Source organism: Coffea arabica, chromosome 4e (genome assembly GCF_036785885.1).
Source record: "Coffea arabica cultivar ET-39 chromosome 4e, Coffea Arabica ET-39 HiFi, whole genome shotgun sequence".
Lineage (NCBI taxonomy): Eukaryota > Viridiplantae > Streptophyta > Magnoliopsida > Gentianales > Rubiaceae > Coffea > Coffea arabica.
The window spans coordinates 1904141-1923006 of record NC_092317.1 but is presented as its reverse complement, the minus strand read 5'-3'; the positions used below and the strand labels follow the sequence as shown (position 1 = coordinate 1923006).

At 37.1% G+C, this 18866-nt stretch overlaps 3 protein-coding genes across 21 annotated transcripts; all 3 read right to left on the bottom strand.

Moving 5' to 3' along the window:
- Positions 1 to 450: 450 nt before the first annotated feature.
- Positions 451 to 2956, bottom strand: LOC140005879 (transcription factor bHLH87-like). Of its 2 annotated transcripts, none has more exons than XM_072047044.1 (3): positions 2639 to 2956; positions 2211 to 2423; positions 451 to 2116 (listed from the first exon to the last, which is right to left on the bottom strand). In XM_072047044.1, exon 3 carries the CDS (start codon positions 2006 to 2008, stop codon positions 659 to 661), a length of 1350 nt encoding a protein of 449 aa, XP_071903145.1. In that variant the 5' UTR covers positions 2009 to 2116; positions 2211 to 2423; positions 2639 to 2956; the 3' UTR covers positions 451 to 658. The 2 variants fall into 2 exon arrangements, with proteins under 2 accessions (XP_071903145.1, XP_071903144.1); XM_072047043.1 differs by having other exon boundaries at positions 451 to 2065.
- Positions 2957 to 6879: 3923 nt separating this feature from the next.
- On the bottom strand, positions 6880 to 16582 carry LOC140004365 (uncharacterized). 18 transcript variants are annotated; one of them, XM_072047033.1, is made up of 10 exons: positions 16306 to 16582; positions 16030 to 16105; positions 15423 to 15598; positions 14578 to 14709; positions 14432 to 14482; positions 13418 to 13564; positions 13176 to 13325; positions 12497 to 12651; positions 8395 to 10831; positions 6880 to 7979 (listed from the first exon to the last, which is right to left on the bottom strand). In XM_072047033.1, exons 1-6 carry the CDS (start codon positions 16330 to 16332, stop codon positions 13469 to 13471), a joined length of 558 nt encoding a protein of 185 aa, XP_071903134.1. In that variant the 5' UTR covers positions 16333 to 16582; the 3' UTR covers positions 6880 to 7979; positions 8395 to 10831; positions 12497 to 12651; positions 13176 to 13325; positions 13418 to 13468. The 18 variants fall into 18 exon arrangements, with proteins under 18 accessions (XP_071903134.1, XP_071903131.1, XP_071903128.1 ...); XM_072047030.1 differs by having other exon boundaries at positions 8395 to 8658; positions 8780 to 10831; positions 12497 to 13564; XM_072047027.1 differs by having other exon boundaries at positions 8395 to 8630; positions 8780 to 10831; positions 12497 to 13564.
- LOC140005817 (uncharacterized) lies at positions 7465 to 10735 on the bottom strand. The gene is made up of 5 exons (XM_072046776.1): positions 10552 to 10735; positions 8525 to 8699; positions 8395 to 8437; positions 7918 to 7979; positions 7465 to 7537 (listed from the first exon to the last, which is right to left on the bottom strand). The coding sequence occupies exons 1-5, from the start codon at positions 10733 to 10735 to the stop codon at positions 7465 to 7467; spliced, it is 537 nt and encodes a 178-aa protein (XP_071902877.1).
- Positions 16583 to 18866: the final 2284 nt, after the last annotated feature.

Genomic DNA, 18866 nt, shown 5'->3' with positions numbered 1-18866 from the left:
AATATGCTTCAAATTACAGTTGCAAATTAGATGATGTTTTTCTTTTCTTTTCTTTTTTCGAAAAAGAAAATGGAGCTCAGCATAGAGAGCATAGAGTCGTGATCACTTTTTGCCAAGATCTTTAATCATAAGGGTTATAATTACTGAGACTTTTGCCATTGACAACTCGTCTCAAAGTTAAATTCCCCAGCCTTTGTTCTTGCTTCTACTAACTATTAATTTAGTATTTTCGGCCTCTCAATGTCATGAGTTAAAGCATAGCCTAAAGTACGCTTTGGCTGGCTGAGTAGAAAAAGTTGTAGTAGTACGAAAGTGTAAATAAGCTTGGACCCCCTTTTGGCTCTTGAACGGTGGGCGTCATAATGACTGTGATAATTAGGAGATGGTACATTGATTAATGATGCTTAATCGTGGAATAAGCAATGATGAGAAGATGATAAAAATCCAGGATTCTAAACCAATACATATGGATTTATCATTATGGTTCAATGATGATTAGCATGATTATGTGACAAATGTCAAGGTCCTTTACCAAAATCCCATCCCCTCCCAAATAGTAATAGAATAAAACTCTATGCCTGATATGTGGTTCATACAATTCCTTTTTTTTTTTTTGGGGGTATTTTGGAGGTGGGGTTAGGTTGAACAACAAATTGTCTCAGATTTTTGGATGGTTGACAATATTAGGGTTGTGGAGGGGAAAATTTGATGTCACTACTGGAAATGAGTGGTTGAATGGAATTGAAGGATAATTCAGCAGCGACTCCTCGTTCTTTTGTCCTAAGGCTTCCAATGCTTTAACTTGCGACCTGAGGAACTTGAGATAGTTTGCAGCCTCATCAAGCATGGATGCAGTATCCATCTTGCTACCGCCCGGGACCAGCCTCTGCAAAACCCTAATTCTTTCGCTTATCCTTTCTCTTCTTTGCCTTGCAGCTACAGTTTGCGGATCAGTTGAAATTCTGACATTCTTTCTCTTAGGCTTCTCCATGACCTCCATGCCAAAATTCACTGGCCTAAAAGCGGCCGCTCTATAAATCATTTCCTTCATCTGGGCAATGGCCTCTGAATCAGGCTCCCCTCCTGCAGACGTTATTGACGAGCTAGGCTGCTGAAAGCTGATGTTTGATGAAGTTGGACGCTTTTCTGATCTGGGCTTTTTGGGTTTTGGCTCGTTTTCTGATATCAGCTGGAAACTGTTGGAACTATCTGAGCGGACAAGATTTTGGAGTAGGGTTTCACTGCTTCTCTTGGTAGCATGTCTAGGTAATTGACTGGCATGTTGGCCGGATGAAGTAGTTTTTGAAGCTGTTTCGTCCAGCTCTTTTATGCGGTTGTGATTATTGCTATCTTTTGCGTTGGAGCTATCGCAGGCAGACTCACCCGATGAAACACCATTCACAGCTCGAAAGTTCCATAAGGTTTTGCAGTCAGAGAAGATCATGGAAATGTCTGCATCATCTTCGACTGATGTGGTGTCTGTGTTACTGTTGGACCCTGATAGCAGGCAATCAAGCGATTCCGTGGAGCCTGTAGCTGTTGCTATTAAACCAGCCTTAGCTTCCTGGAGGCAGGTGTTGATGATTGATTTGTTTGATGTGCCATAATCGAAGAATAGGCCATTCAACTGGTTGATGAAGTCGGTCCTATTAGGAATTGGAGGAGATATTTCAGCTACTGATGATTTTCTAGGCACTTCATCGTCATCAGCTAATTTTGTAGCCTCTTGTTGCAGAGAAAAGTTCCAGCTCGAAAGAACCTGTATGGGCGGATTAAAAGCCGGTGCTGAATGCTGAAAACTCTGACTTCCTCTGCACGTCTTGATATTTGGTGAACCGGTTCTCTGGAGCAACTGAATCGTATTAAAAATATCTTCTGGGATATCTACTTTACCTCCAAGAAATGCGTAGCCACTTGAATTGGGCACCATCAAGGTTTCTTGTGGATTCTCCCATGAAGCTGATTTGTTCTCAGGTACTTCTGCTCCATCCCAGTTGAAACCATCCATATTAATGATGCAACTTGTAGCCGTTGCAGAGAAAATGACAAGAAGGCTCTTGAATAGCTGACAGAAAATTAAGATCCGAATTCAAGCACAAAATTGACACTTATCCACCTATATATTATAGCATGTATTTAGTGCATTTATTGCCTCAATTAAACCAAGTCAAAGGGCTGGTATTTGATCAGTAGAAACTAGAAAAGCCTACCAATCAGTAAGTACTCTAGATCCAGCTGCTTATGCTTGTGTCCTCGGGAGAGTGTTTAGTGTGAAGAACAACCGATCGACTGAAGAAATCGTGCGAGTTGAGCCTTAGTTAGAGAACCAAAGAGCTGACGCGGGAATGGCTTCAGATGCGTGTCATCTTGTGTACAATCCGGTAACAGTGCTAACAACCATAATCAATGCTGTACCTTGAAAACTGCAATCATCAACCAAAAGATCATCATCAACGTCAGTTTTATGCTAACAAATTTTGTCGAACTTTACAGCTAGATAACATGGGCAATTTAAGGTTAAAAGAAAAAAAAAAACTCGTTCAAATGAAAGAAGTCATATACTGCAATAGTTGGTTAACTGTGGAGGATGTTACTGAAATTAAGAGGATGTTATAGGCTTATACTACTGCTATTATACCTTGAACAGCGAAGAAGGACCGATATTCTTCACTCTTGAACGAAAATATGATGGTTGCTGGTTCGAGGGGTTATATAGGAATTAGAAAGAAAGGATTGATTGAGCAAGCAGTGGTGTGTACTGTGTAGTTGAATATATATAATACTAGTATGATGAAAGGGGAAGCTTTGCACAAATATTCTAACATAGTTTTTACAGTTGACAGGAGATCGATGTAATGGTCTTGGAAAGATAAGCTTTTGGTTAGTTAGGTGGGGGGGCTGCAAGAGAGTATTTTTCGCGGATGGGGAGCATGAGATTTCAGAAGAAAGCAATTTTGGATGTTATTTCAAATTATATATTATTGCTTACCTTCCCTGTGGAGAACTCTGAAGTCTGACTTCCTTTTGGCTCATTCTGCTTCATGCGTACTGTAAAGTTGTGTAATAAAAAAAAAAAAGTTGCTACCCTGTGGGTAAGCTTGCTATCCTTCTCAAACACTTCCATCAATCATATTCTTAATCATAGCCGTTTCGTGTTTTTAACCGTTTTACTTTTTACCTCAGTGCCTTTTGATGCTAAAAGTTTTTAACCTTTTCTTCTTTTTTTTTTTTAAATTTTATGGTGGTAATACTTATATTCTTTTTATTCAAGGCAAAGAAATTTGCTCCTTTTTTTATTATTATTCTAATAATAAGATGTATGCAAAGACTTGTTCATTTGTTTCTAAGTCGAAATTGCTTGGATTACAACCATAGCTGGAAATGCATTAGGTAACCCACCCGAATGGATGACACAAACTGCTTGCCCTTGTCTGTTCTTGATACCAGAGCTGTAACTTCCTTCACTGTATATACTCGCCAACGCTGTATTAGAAGACGCAGTCTTCAGGGCCACGCTTGATTAGCTGGCCTGAGTAGAAATATCAGCTTGGATTGAAACTTGGGATGTTTCTTTTTTTTAATTTATGGACTAGTATATGCTAAAAAAAAGACCAGATGTAGAACATATATAATCTTTGACAGATCTGAAGAAATATTTCTTAGGATTTTCGTATCATGATCGCCTTCAAGATGAAAATATAGAACAAGTACTAGTGGGTTCGTGGGCGGAGGGGAGGATAAACAAAATTAAAACTTGGTGGAAGGCTATGCAAGCAAAATAGTCAGAAGAACTCAGAAGAGAAGATAGGACTTAGGGGGGAGGAGCAGGCACCGCTCGCTCCTAGGATTTTGTCTTTTCACATCTCATAAACTCCACAAATCCTCCATTTTCTAGAGACTAGTTCTCACTGCATGCCCCTCTCTATCTGCCTCTGTCTCTGTCTCTGTCTCTGTCGAGAGAGAGAGAGCATCTGGACTGTGAAGGCATCGCCCCACATGCCCCCCATCAATACAGCTCAATGGATGGGTTGCCATAGCAATTGCTTATTTTGTCACTTCTTTAAGAACATTTCTGTGTGTGTCAACGCTCATTTTTTTTTCCATCACTTTCAAATGTTTGTCCTTAAACTAGATCCATTTTGACACTCCAATCAGTCATATTTGTATCATTCAACATATACATACACCCATTTGGCACTTAACATTGAGCTACAAAATCATAGTATAGAACAAAGAGGTTTGGTTGGTAACTTCCACTTGAGCAGCAAACTTGATCATGCACACGTAGGTGCGTGGGTGGGAAGAGGGGGGGGGGGGGACGATATATACATATATATATATATATATATATATATATATATATATATATATATATATATGTATTAAATTCTGGCTGCCCAGGATTGTTATCTGATTCAGCTAAAGAGCACGGTAGGTCTGATCTTCACCAAATGATTTTTCCTCATCTTAACTAATAATTTTTACGCGAGAATTACAACTCTTGAAACACATTTTTGTTTTGTTGTTTTGAGTTGGCATAGTTTGGTTTTCAATCAAATGGCAATAAAGTGAGTCGAATACGTGAAGGGAGAATGCAATGTGATTAACATGAGACAGGCTTTCCTTCAGTGGTTACATTTGGTGGAACACAAAAAAAGCTGGAGAAGTATTGATTCGAAAGAGAAGACTTAAATTGGTTTGGGATAGGTAAAATCAGATTTTACCATGGTTGTTATATTTTTAACATGACGTGATAGTGGTGTGCACTTATTTAATTTTATTATACTCATGAAGAATTTTATTAGTATACGTCACTTTTTCGCTATACAAGTACACTCGCATATGTAAGTATACACCAAATCATAATATAATATATATATATATATACACACACACACACAATAGCCACAGTAACTTCAATAAATACAGACTGTCTCAACCAACTATTTCTAGAGTAGTTGGCCACCAAGAGATAGGCTTTCCTTCAACATGAGAAGTTGGAGAAGAATTGATTCGAAAGAGAAGACTTAAGTTGGTTTGGGATAGGTAAAATTAGATTTTAGTACGGTTGTTATATTTTTAACATAACGTGATAGTGGTATAAACTTATTTAATTTTATTATACTCATGAAGAATTTTATTTGTATATGTCACTTTTTCGCTATACAAGTACAATTGCAAATGTGAGTATACACCAAATCATAAATAAAAAAAAAAAAAAAAACAGCCACAACAACTGCAGTAAATATAGACTGCCTCAATCCCATTTAAACAAAGTAAGATTTTTATTTTTTCTTTTTCCCTTTTATTTTTTAATACTTTTAGATAGGGAAAAGTTCTTCCAAAGCTTCTCAGGATTAAATTGGGCTGTACCAGTGGACTTCATTTGGACCTATCCAATTGGTGCCATTTGGTTTGGCCCACAGTAAAGGTGGTCCATCTTATTATGTCCAAATCAAACAATAAATGCCTTCTACTCGCGTTATTTCTGGTAACGGGCCGTGAGTTGTCCGCTCTCAAAACCAGGATTCCCACGTTTTATTCCGCCAGTTCGACCAACGGCTCGGCTAACATCATGGGCCCCACAAAAACTTCTCCAGGTTCCTCTGCATATGGGTGATGGCGGACCGCGGGGCCCAGATTGCTATGATGGAGGCCACACGTGAACCCAATGCTCCAGATCATACGTGGAATACCACTATTGGCAACTCAAGCGATTGGATGAGCTGCACTCACATGGGAAAATCAAGAAACAGTGGTGGAGGAGTGGGTCCAGGAGATCCGACTAAAACTCATCCGAACCACCAATCAAATTCCGAATCATTGTCTGTTTCTAGTTTCTACCATCTTCTTACTAGAATGTTATCATCACTAGTTTTTTTTTTTTTTAAAAGGAAAAAATCATTACTAGTCATATAATTGGCATGGGACTTGCTATTCTTTTAAGTACGAAATCTTAAACTTAACCTTAGACTTACAATGCTTTCAGTCTTACCATCCAACTCAACTCTCCTCTAAATTTCAATTGGTTTGAGACTTGCTAATCGATACACGCAAAAAAATATATTTTTGTCAAAAAATCCAAGCAATACTTCATGATGTCCTGATACCATGTACATCAGCAAATACAACTACAATCCCTAAAAAATTGACGTTGGATCATGCCCAATCTTTTTTAACAAAAAAAAAAAGAGAGTAAAATTTAAGAAGCGGATACCAAGAAGAAAAATCCAAAATCTCTAATTTTTTAAGGCACACTGTTAGTATTGAGTTTAGAATGCAAATAGTAGATTGCAAAAGTTAATGAAAAGCGAGAGACTAAGATTCCGTTTGACAAAATTGAATCTGAATTCTGAAGTCTGAATTCTGAATACTGAAACAATTAATTTATTGAATTTTAAGCACTGAAAAAAATATATGAATTTCTGAATTTTAATGCTAAACCTATTTATGCTGTTTGATAAATATTTATAACTGAATGCTTAATAAGTTTAATTTGATAATTTTGCCCTTATATCCTTTCATTCAAAAAAGAAATAGAATTTATGATTTAATTATTTTAAAATTGTTAGGTATGAAAATGACAATATTTATTTTTAAATCAAATTAATATAAAAGATGAAATATATTATATGAAGAGTATGGAGAAGATGTGAAAGTCATTAAAAAGGGAGAAAAGAGAAACTAAAAATCGTTAGATAAAAAATATTATGTTATTTAATTAGATAAGAATTTTGAACATAATTAACAAACAAGGGTAGATTTGATAAATAAGATGAGATAGTTGAAATAATTCTATTGATTCTTATCAGAATTAAGCATTCAGTTAGGATTCTTGTGCTGAAAAAAATACACACAGGTTCAGCACTGCTTAACAAGTTCAGCAAATAGATTTTCATTTATCAAATACTCAAAACATCTGAATGTCTGAAAAAATTCAAATTCAGCACTTTTTTATATTATCAAAAAGACCCTAATCCCTTAAAAAGAGGCAACTGCCCACTGGATTTAATGGACATGTTAGAGCCTAGTGCTAGCTAGCTGCCTTAATTGACCTGTGACAGCTTCATCAAACTACTAGAAGTCTAGAACTGAAGTGAAAGATGGGCATGTCGGTACTACTAATACTGCTAATACTCCTAAATGTCATTTTGTTGTTGTCATGGCAACTATCAGAGTATTTAGTGCCAATACTGACAACTTCAGTTCATAATCCCGAGTGCTCGTTCAGCGTCTGGATGCATGTACAGCAAAATTTGTCACATCCAATGGATGCTGGAACCTCGGCCCCCAACATGAGAGAAATGCCAAAATTCCTGGTTGGATCTGTTATCCCTTTCACAATGCCCCGTCACTATCATGACATTTTCTAGAATTTGGGTCAGTCCAGTCAGGAGATCCTAGAATTCCTGGCTAAAGGTGATCAAATTGGCCCAAAAGAAGGCGTAACATATTAGTCATAAACTACATGGACACTGCGAGCATGATACCGTGACATGATGGTGCCCATTCAGAAGCATCCTCAAACATTTCCTCCCTGGATACAAAAACAATCATGACATCTTCAAGGATGCATCATTACTAAACCCAAACCTCGAAGCAATACTGGGCTCCCCAGGAGAGCAACACAAAGTAAAAGACAACCAAACCCACTTCAACTTCTAATTGTCCAAGTCAATCAAAATATTGCTGACCACACAAATTAATCCATTGCACCGCCAATCAACCACAGGTTCACAACAATACCAGGATCAGAATTTTAAGTGACCTTCGAACCATTTTCTGGCAAGAAACTTTTAATAGAAATTCTGCATTAGGACCAATTGCTTTCCACAGATCAGAAGGAAGACATTTCAAATTAAGCAATTAGTCAGATGTCAGCTTCTGCATGTACAAAATCAGATTTGACTTCCCAACATTCTCCCCCTCAACATGGCTTCTGCTTTGCGCACCTGCTTTACAGGTCCCATGATAATGACCTAGAGTAAGCCAAGAGATAGGTATCAGCACCATTAGAATGTACAATTGTAGAGTATATTGTTTCTCTAACTTTGATTCACTTCTCAGGAAGAAGAAACAAAGATTACTTCTCGAAGATCCAGGGAAAACAAAGAATATCAAGAGCTCAAGTACGAGCCACAGGCTTGCCATCAGCAAACCAGTCCTAAGGAAAGAGTTATAGTATCCCCAATTATAACAGTGATAATGATAGGGTCTCCATTGGGTATTACCTTTTTCTTTAGTAAAATTGAGGCTAAAAGAAAAGAAAAGACATGAAAAGGAAAAAAAAAAGACACATTAAAAGAATTTATGTAGATGAAAGATTCAATCCCAAGTTCATTGATTCAAGAAACAAAGCACTTGACAATGTCAAATAAATAAAATTAAACTTGCCTTCTCTACTGGCCCTTTAGCCCCTTCAATCAAGATTTCAGCACTGCAGAGGAGACATTGCATAATGACTTGAAGTGAAATTATATGCTCATGTGAGAGAGAGAGTTACTTGCAGGATTCTTTGATATACAAGATTGAAGATCCCTTTCTACCAATAATTCGTCCCATTTTTTCAGCTGGGACGGTGAGCACTGACAATATCTCCTGCTCTCGAGCATTTCCCTCACTGAAGAAGTCTGGTAGAGGAAAACACATCTTATAATCCTGTCCATCAAATCCATGATTCACACAGCGCCTAACCTCTTCTAGCAATTAAGCACACGAAACAAGTCTCTCAACACAACTTGAAAATGAACTACACAACAGAGGAATGAGATATACATACCAATTCCTATATCTGAATGTCCTAAATGTAGTCCAAAGTTCTACATATGCTTGCCCCTCAGGTATTACTGCAAAGAGGTCTTGGGCTATTTTGTCATGAATGCAGGAATTGGGTTCCACACAAGCTTCAGTATTTTCTTTTACAGTGCCTTTAATTTGTAATGAGAGAGAGTCAAGCTTTAAGTCGATAGTATACAAACAGGCTGTGTCTCATATCTTGCAATCAACTAGGCGGCTCTATCACGTGGTTGTTCTGAACTACCAGATATCACATAGAGTTGCCTTCGACTTCAAATACCTGCGTTGTTAGAGCATCCTCGTCTGGACAGCAAGTAGGCACATCTCTTCAAACAAATGAATCTGATAGAAATTTAGGTCTCTGTCCGCTTGGAAAATTTTTGATTGGGTAAAATACACAGAACCCTTTTATAGTTTGGCCGAAAGTGAGGAAGCCCCAATGTGATTCAAAAACCCCCAGAAAACCCCCTTATGCTTTAAACTAAACTGGAACATGGATTAAAACCATCCCTAGAAATGTCTATTCTACCCTCCTTTTTTTTAAAAAAAAATTCCTCGTGTTTTATTTTTCTTTTTGAAACAGTAAACATTTTTGTGGATTTACTAAAAGTAAAGATGTCATAATAAGATTTTTTTTCAAACTATATGTGGATTTGTTAAAAACTTTGTGGGTCAAAATATAATTTATCAAAATTTGTCTTCTCAATGGATCAAATTGGGTTTGATCACCTGGAGGAGTGGTGGCGCAGCTGCAATGCCGCATCGCCAAGTACCATTGTCGGCCAGAATTTGGGGAAATTTACACCCCAAACTTTGATTTCTACATAGATCACAATTCTTGTATTTGATATAATCAAAAAAATAGCCATGGAGTGGTAGATTAGGCTATGAACAGTGATGAAATTTGCCAAAATCTATTTCCACAGCTCCATCACCACTTTCCTTTAGTTTTCACCAATTAACATATAGCATATCCCAGGTACTTGCTAGAATATAGATCTAACTTTAATAGGATTTCAATCATACAACAAAGTCACAAAATCTATGGTCATAGTTGGCATCACTTAACAATCAACGAACACAGTGGATGGCAACGACCATGACAATCATGACCAAGATAACAACAATAATGGAGATGGGGAGGAGGCAGCAATAGTTATGGTGGTGGATGAAGACACAGGTGGGGGTGATGGTGTTTGATGGAGAAGAATCAAAGAATCAAAAGGAAGAAGAAAGAAAGAAAAGAGAGAAAGAGGATAGCTTCATGGTTGTCATAATTTTTTTTTGGGGGGGGGGGGGGGGGGGGGTAGCAGTAGTCGTGGGTGGGGGAAAATAGTCGGTCTGGAGAAGGAAACCCAGGAAGGAGAAAAGAAAAAAGAAAAGGAAAGGAAAAAGAAAAAAAAGAGAAGGAAAGACAAAAGAAAAAAGAATCACAAAGTTACCAAAATTGCCTTTACAAGGTTATTTTGTACTTGCATATTAGGTGAGTGCACCTGGTATCTCCAGCAACATGGATGGTTCCATCCATGTTCTAGTTTAGTTTAAAACATAAGGGGGTTTTCTAGAGGTTTTTGAAACACATGAAGGCTTCCTGACTTTTGGCCTACCCACAAGGGGGTTACCCTTTCTAATTTCATGGTGTCAACAGAGTTTTTCTTTGGCCTATAGGACCTAAAGTAACTTTTAAGCACCTAAATGCTGCTGTTTTAACCTCCAAGGTTAAAATTTTAGACATGGTAGCGTACTGTGTTCTACCAGTATCAATGGCAGTAGATGACTGCACTGAAGAGGACCTCAGTGCAGGACAAGTAAGAATACCTGGAATTGATGGGAGGGGTGGCCAATCTGCCTGTTCATTGTCATTAACACAATAACAACGACAATGGAGAGCTCCACGGACAGCAAGTCTCCATAGGGACACTTCACTCAGTTTTTCCATTATCTTGTGGTGTATGTAAAGGAGAAAATGGACATCATCTGCTGCTGCCCGAATCATCAGCTCAGACAAGGGTCTATATGTCCAAAATGTCGGATCCTGAGATGAAGAATTTCAGATGCATATAATTGTAAGAAGAAGAGATCCTGACACAAATAAACTCGGATGTCTATCATTGTAAGAAGACGAGATGCCCAATGCTATTGAACAAGTATCACCAAACAGTATGAAACTTGAGGAGTGAAAGGTTTGCCTTTCACATTCTTGAGCATTGCATATGTTTGGGGCTTCAGATCTCATCAGAACTGAATTCCTTAATGCACTATGAATCTTTTATTTTTCTTCTGTTTCATGTTCTTTCTTGCGCAGCTGGCATATATACTTGTACAACACTCCCGAATCAGTTTTCAGAGTAAATATTGTACGTGCAACCTCATTGAAATTATTCGCAAAGAGACTCATAACATTTCCTTATAAAAATATCAGACATCTTAAGGCTCCTTAGCATCTTCCTAAAATAAGCTAAACCAAATATATTGAGGAAAAAACCATTCTAGCAGGCTTGTGTTTGCTTTTAGCTACAGGAAAAGCTAAAAATAACTGTTTCCCAAAGCACTTCTAGAGATGTTTTCTAGTGTTTTTCATAGCCGGCACATTACTTTTCAAGATCTTCAGGTTGAATACACCCTTTGAACTTTTCAAATCGCTTTTTCAGTAATGACATTTTCTTAAGCAGCTAAGAGGAAAACAAACTTGTAAAGCGGACTGAATAAGAAGACAAAGAACATGCCCTAGGACTTCAGCATAAAGTTCTCAAGTGAATGAAAATAAGTAGATCAATGAACTATCTGACTTTATCCATTTATCAATTTGATTTTCATTTGAACCTTGTAATTACAAATCTCATTGTTTGAAATTCAAGTAAGAAACTCTCTTCATTTCACAAAGGTATGTAGCTAAGAATTATAAGACTACATTTCAAAGGAAAGGATCTCTAAGACTGAATTAAACAAAGCTCCTGCATTCTTAGCCTTCATCACCATGATTTCTGTGCATTGCATGTTCCACTCTAAACCAATAGCTAGTATCTGAATCCATTTTACGAATAAGATTGCAGACACAGCTTCATTTGATGAATTGAAGGAGCAGTTCAATTATCAAAACTAAATCTGATCTTCAAGAAAATCCATGTGCGCATATTTACTTCCAGGCAAGCAATGCAAATACATACATTGGGTCATTTACACAAACACTGCTGGTATTGTTCTAAATTTAATATATTTATTTATTTATTTATTTGAGTTCCATAATTAGACAAATCGATCTCTTAATGAAACCACATATCTAGTCCCTCCACTATAGTTCTTCTTCCCTAATTCCCACTCTCAACTCCCCCAATCACAAAAAACCCTCAGTTCTTTCCTCAAGCTCCCAGACTTAATACCAACAACCTGAGCCTAAATTCCTTTGCCCTACTTAATACCCGTATATACCCAAAACAATTGTTAGGGAAAGCATCTGAAATTTCACTTCATCATGAAAGAAAGGTCAACCACAAGGCCCATGACTAAGAACTCATAATTGGTTTCAAAAGTGATTTGTTTGTACATGTCCGGATTTCGATTTGGAAGTTGATTCTGTGGTATCAATTTTAAAGTAGACTTTTACAACATCGCTTTCTATATTGTGGCAAATCAACCCCAATATTTTTTTAAAAAATTTTGAATAAAACCCACAATATTTTTTGTAAATAACCTGACATACATGCTTGTGTATGTGGTGGGTTGTGCTTCTCAGGAATCAGAAAGAGCCAATAGACATTTCATACAAAGCCAGGTCAGCTAGGCTGAGAGTTTTGTAGTCGAAGCTGACCTCTCTCAGAAGTGCGCGAACTTCTTTCTTCGCAAAATAGGATATACCTGAAATATGTGAGGAGGGGATTAGTGATGGAAGTCTGATATCAACTACTAAGCTAAATATATCTTTTCAAATCAAGAAAGAAAACTAAATTTTGATTAAAAATCTGGAAAAAAGCTTAGTTGCAGATGCTATGCCATAAGAAAAACAAAGAAATGAATCAAATGGTAATACAAGAGTCTTGATCCATATATGCACACTTCTTGTTCAACAGAATAGTAGCATGAGACAGCTGTAAAGTATTTTCTGCAACAGCATAACAAGTTATTCTTACAAAGTTACCCCCAGAAATACACTATATCAACAATAATATGAGATACTAACTAAGACCTCGTAAGTATTTGGTGTAACGCCATAACTTAAAACCCAGATCACCAAACTTGATGAAGAATATCTTCAGAGTTCAACAGTTGCTCTACTATTGGTCATGAACCCCATGAAAGTGTAGATATGCTCCCTCATCAATGGGGCAAATGAGAAAAAAAGTTACACACAAACAAATTATTCTCCCTCGAAATGTTCTTGCCTCGTAGTATCAGAAGCTTATCTGGATTGAGAAGTTCATTTCAACGCTAGCACCCAGACATTCACCACCTTCCCCTTTTTCTTCCCCTTTCCTCATGTTGAGACCCCTGGGGGTGGGGGCTGGGGTGGGGACAAGAATACCAGATGTTGGCTGCATATAGGAACTATTAACAGATAATGTAGCTTTCATAGTGGGATAAGAACAAGAATACCACCAATCAGGCATAGGTACATGAACTCTACCCTAACCATTCGAAAGGAATTAAACTTCTTAGAATACAAGGATGTCATAGCTCAATAGCGTCGATCTGCAATGAGGCGCATAAATGAGATGTTTTCACATGATGATCTTTTCTGTCCGTGCTGTTCCTCTATCAGAGAATACGCCAGCTGCAAAACCACATTAAAGATGAACTGATTCAAAAATATTTCACAAGATGCTTCCTCCATAGAAGAACACCTCCAAAAAAAATGGTATTGATATAAAGGACAGAAACCTTGAATTCCTAATAGACATAAATTTCATGCTCAATATGCACTTTAAAGAGGGAGAAAAGAGAACATAATTTAAATGGCAGAATGTTGATGAATTCCTCCATCAGCTGACAAAAAAGCGGCAAGTGCAGCACTTAATACGCATTTATAGAAGTATAAAACAACCATAACAATTCTCTACTGAAGTTTATCATTGCTGATTAACATTGACCTGTTAAGAAAAAATCTTAGCATAGCATCCCAAAGAGGTCTTCTTTTTACGATATGTTAATTGAACTCAGAAAGTTTAGCTGTAAAAGCTTTGAATAGAACATTGATAATAAAATTCTTTGACTGTTTTGATTATGAGCTGCCTGAGTACATAATTACTCGAGGCTTAAAGCATAACTTCCAAATAAAAAGGGTGTCCGATGCATTGGTAACAACAGAAGAGTAGGCCAAAATCCAGCTAAAAGAAAATTAGATTTGATTAGGTTTCAAATCAGCAAATGCAACTGGCAGCACTAGATTGACGTCTGAAGTTTTTGACAGAATTTCTCATCTGATAAAGCATTGGATACTAAGAAGTAAAAACTTTTATTGCTTTTCTTGACATAGTGAATCAACAAGAAGCCAAGATTCCAGTCAATGTCTGTTTCTTAATGACTTATTTCTCTTGGTTTACCAGTTAGGAAAGAATATTCCCCTTCATGCTAAATCTGAACAAGGATTGCAGCACAACTTAGCAAGAGATAGTTTGGTCTATGGATGCATAAAACTCACCTGGGTATCCACAACATTGTGCAATTTGATATCAAACTGGAAGTATAACACCTGCAATGGTACAGATGTTTGAAGAAATGAAGGGAAGAATATGGAATGGCTGGTAAATTAAAGCACCTCATAAACTATCAGGTTCAATAAAAGACCTCACTGTCCCGTTTGCAGTCATGAATAACCTTTGTGATGTAAGGAGACTCGAGGGCCGGTTTACAAGCATCCATAAGCTTCCTTCCGCCCTGAATAGCATCAACCAAATAAATGGCATCTGGGAAAGCAAGCTGTCAAGATCAAAGGATGTACTTCAATAAAAGTGAGTCTACTGATGTAATACAATTCTGGATCTTAACAACAAAACCGAGCAATGTAGGGAAATATTAAGTAAACATCCCACTCTTATGGCAGGGTTAGTACCAGAAATTACCCAACAATACATATAAAGTAGGGGAACTTAACGTTACTGCATGCATTGAACACAAAAACACGATTAAACATGGTAATTGAAGTTCGACCATTATGTGAAGAGAATCTTAAAGCAGAGGAACCAGCTCTTATTCAACAGCATAAGATATGGTAACAGGTAATTAATGTGTTCCTGATATTGGATAGTATTGTTTCTCATTTGCATTACAAATATGTAGCAACTGTACAGGATATGTTCCTCCTAAAGTATTAGTGCAAGACTATTGATACCATTTTGGAATGAAGATAAGTAAGTTTTTCTACTAAACACACATTTCCTCAACTAAATTAGTAAGTTGGCGTCAAAGCACCTATTTACTATCAAGCATTAGACACTCTTAGATGAGCATATCTCATCTTTTATTCAACTGCATTCTTTAGCCTTTACACTTTTAACTATGAGGAATAACAGGTGCAGCGCGACTGAATCATATGTTTGCTAAATAAACCAAACACCACAATCTTTGCAGAAAAGGAGTTGTAATAAATTTCTAAGTTGTTCAAGTGAAAGAAAATTAGAAGCAGAGTATACCTGCATCATGCAAAGAGTTCCATGTCGGCAGAGGTCAACACCCTCGCAATCAAATCCGATGACCAATTGACTTTTAGGAGATGGATGGAGAAATTCAGTTGGAAGCCGAGATTCATGGGTTACTATATGAATTGGCACCGAGAACATAATGAAATCGTTATCTGCGTAATTGCTACCTGCAATATAAGCATACTATTTACATTGAGATTGCAGCAACAACTAAGAAGTCATTCGAGCTTCAAATAACAACCTAAATGACTGACAAACAAACTTACTTCACGAGAGCCAAAAAAAAAAAAAAAACATGGAATGAGAAGTAAAGGAATGAAAGGTACTGCAAATGATCGAGCCTTTTTTGGGGTACTAATAAGTAACTATCAAAGAAACACAAAAACTAGTAGAACCAGCATAGAGTTTGAAATTGGAAAATACAAGTCAAGAAATACAGAAAGAACCATAAACAGCAAAGAAATCATGGTTAAGACAGCTCATAAAACCTTGAGAGCTACGGCCGGCCCAAATGGTAAAGCCAACCGTCCGGGTAATATTGCATTAAAAAGAGAGAGAGAGAGAGAGAGAGAGAGAGAGAGACTACAAATACAGGGACCTGGGTCAGAAGGAAAAGGGATGTAGGTCTCAAGAGAACCAGCTGCAAACGCCATGTGATCACAGCAGCCGTCCGCCTGAACACACAAAAAAAGGGGGGGGGGGTAAAACAAAAGAAGAAGAAGAAGAAATTAGCTAGCGAAAACAGGGAGTAAGGTCGAGGACAAAATGGAAATCACAGCGGGGTAATCCTTGAGAGGATAGGAGAAGAGAATGGCAATGTGGACGAAAGAAGAATTTAAGTAAGTAGTAGTAATTAGTTTGTGTATTAATTCACCCCATTTCCTATCCCATATCGCCGCATTAAAACCCTGACAATCACATCAGACGACACCGAAGCAGTAGTTGGGCTGAGGCCACCTGTGCTGTAAAGATTAGAGAATGCTGGGTGCCTTTGCCCGGCCTCGCCTTACGCCTTACGGCTTGCAGTGAAGCAGATTCGCGTGAGCGGGAACTTCCCTCTCCCACACACTCTCTCCCGCCTTCTCTCTGACTCTCCCAGGATGTTGTCGGGTCGGGTCCCATGTTAAATTCGGAGACTGGAAGAAGTCCAAAATACGGAGATGATGGATCATAAGTTTCGTGCCCAAACTTTTTAGTTGTAGGTCCAGGTTAAAAAAAAACGTCACATTAATTTGTGCATTCCGTCCAGTTTAAAGCCATCAGCGGCGCGGTTGAATCTAGCCCACTAATGTTTGATTATTGGACTGTATTCTTTAATCGTTGCTAACCCAACTCCAAAAAAATATCCATCATGAGACCTCAAGTTCAACCCACTGATGATCCAACTCCAAATTGTCAAATGGTAAAAACCAAAAAGGTTAATGTTGGATCTCAACCTCCTGGCTAGGCTAAGGGTGGAGTTTCTCGACACGACTCGAATGACTTGCTAAGCAAATATGTCAAATTCAAGTCAACACGGGTTGACCCATTTAATATGTAATTTTATAATTTAATAATAAATTATAGGCATAAAATAAATAAAAAAAACTAACTAAGGTTATAAATTAGTATTACGAGAATGGAATCATGAATATTATGCAAAAATAATGTATTTTATTTGTGAAAGTGTAGTAGTTTTGTTTTTGTTCATGATTTTTTTTTGTACAAAAAGAAAAATCAAAAAATTATTACAAGATTGGGCTGCAATTTTCTATATTCTTATGGAAACTCCATTATAAAAGAAAAAAAAACCACCATACTACCAAAGTGAGAAAGTAAAAAAAAAAAAAAAACAGTTAAGCAAACGAGTTTTTTCAGATTGGATTCGGATGACCCGTGAAATTAACCAGTTGGTTCGGGTCAAGAAATTTGATCCATTTAAATTTTTGGGTCTGATTTGGATTGACGTGTTGGCTCTCACCAGCGGTAAGTCCAAGAGCACAAATTTTACAACAGGGGCACGATTAAGAAAGCTTGCCAAATTCCCCATGTTCTGGTGTAAGCTAAGATCAAGTCATTAAGCAGAGCCCACATTTACATTGCATGTTATTTAATGCAGAGCCCAAGGTCTAAATAACGATCTGTTCTTAAGCCCACGTGTTTGAGAAACATCTCTGACGGGTTAAGAAAATGTCTCCAAAACCAAACTCGGTTGGTCCTTAACTCTCAAAGTTGGAGTGCCTGTGCAAGTTGTGTTCTACTTAGTGCAGCGCAGGGTATCCAATCAAAACTTGCGCGCTTCAGCCGCCAGCTTATTTCATTTAATACTTCCTTGAATTTGGGCTCTGTTTGGATTGCTGAGTTTTTTAAATAGTATTAAAATTTTTAAAAATATTTTAAAAGGTATTCTAAAAAGTAGTCTAAATTTTTTTAATATTTAAAAAATATTTCAAAATATATTCTAAAAACTCTTCTACTCTTAAATATCTCAAAATATTTTCTAAAAATATTCTAAAATATAGTATAAAAACTCTGCTATAGTAAAATTTTTCAAAAACACCCCCAAAAATAACTATTCCAAACGCACCTTTGGTTTGCAAAGAAACAATATTTAGACTAATAAATAATAACAATAATGTAGCATGTGAAAAATATAATTTATTAAACTTTTAGAGCTATGAGTAACTTTTAGACCCAAGACACTCATGGAAAAGCTTTTGAATTTCTAGTGGTACAATTCTGCTTAAACTTCCAAAATTTCACCTGATACCCCTTTTTTTTTTTTTTTTTTTTTGAGGTATAAGCGTCAAAATTTGAACTCGAAATGTCTTGCTTACAATTTTTTATTCGAATCATCCAATTCATCTCTTTTTCCAATCTGATACTTCTATCTTAGTGATATTACAAATCCATGATTTTATAACACTAGGTGCCACGAGGGATTCTGAGTCTCACAAATTGAATTGTTATTTGGTTCAAATTGATTGTATAAATTCTTATAGCATTTGTCCACGTGCTGTAAACTGACAAAATGTTTGACGTAAAATTTGAGTTTATAACTCATATAACTAAAAGTCAATTATACTGAAATTATACAAGTTTATACCTATTAGTTAGATTTACACAATTGGTTAGAACTAGTATTTGTGGGGTTCCAAATCTCACTGGAAGACAGGTTGACAGGGAAATGCCAAACCTTTAGGCAAAAATATGTTTTTCAAGAAAAAATTGGTGCAGGACTGCAAGCAGCTAAGTGTAGAAATTAAGGGAAAAACTTAGGGGCACTTCTCAAGTTTATCAACGGATGTTTTTGGTAGGGGTGGCAATTTTCGACACGATTTGAAAACACGACACGAACCTAACACGAAATTAATGGGTTTGGGTTGAGGTTTCGGGAATTCGGGTCAGAATCGGGTTGGACCCGATGAACCCGAAAAGAAAACAGGTCGATTTCGG

Excerpts from the sequence above, each read along its gene's own strand:
- LOC140005817 (XM_072046776.1), bottom strand. The coding sequence starts at position 10,735 with ATGGAAAAACTGAGTGAAGTGTCCCTATGGAGACTTGCTGTCCGTGGA. Across the intron at positions 8,700-10,551 it reads ATCTACTGCCATTGATACTG|AAGAGGTTAGGCGCTGTGTG; the intron begins GTAGAACACAGT and ends CTTAATTGCTAG. Across the intron at positions 7,980-8,394 it reads CTAAAGGGCCAGTAGAGAAG|GTCATTATCATGGGACCTGT; the intron begins GCAAGTTTAATT and ends GGCTTACTCTAG.
- LOC140004365 (XM_072047025.1), bottom strand. The coding sequence starts at position 16,332 with ATGCGGCGATATGGGATAGGAAATGGG. Across the intron at positions 15,599-16,029 it reads CCCTTTTCCTTCTGACCCAG|GTAGCAATTACGCAGATAAC; the intron begins GTCCCTGTATTT and ends CTTATATTGCAG. Across the intron at positions 13,565-14,431 it reads ACAATGTTGTGGATACCCAG|CTGGCGTATTCTCTGATAGA; the intron begins GTGAGTTTTATG and ends GTGGTTTTGCAG.
- LOC140005879 (XM_072047044.1), bottom strand. The coding sequence starts at position 2,008 with ATGGATGGTTTCAACTGGGATGGAGCAGAAGTACCTGAGAACAAATCA.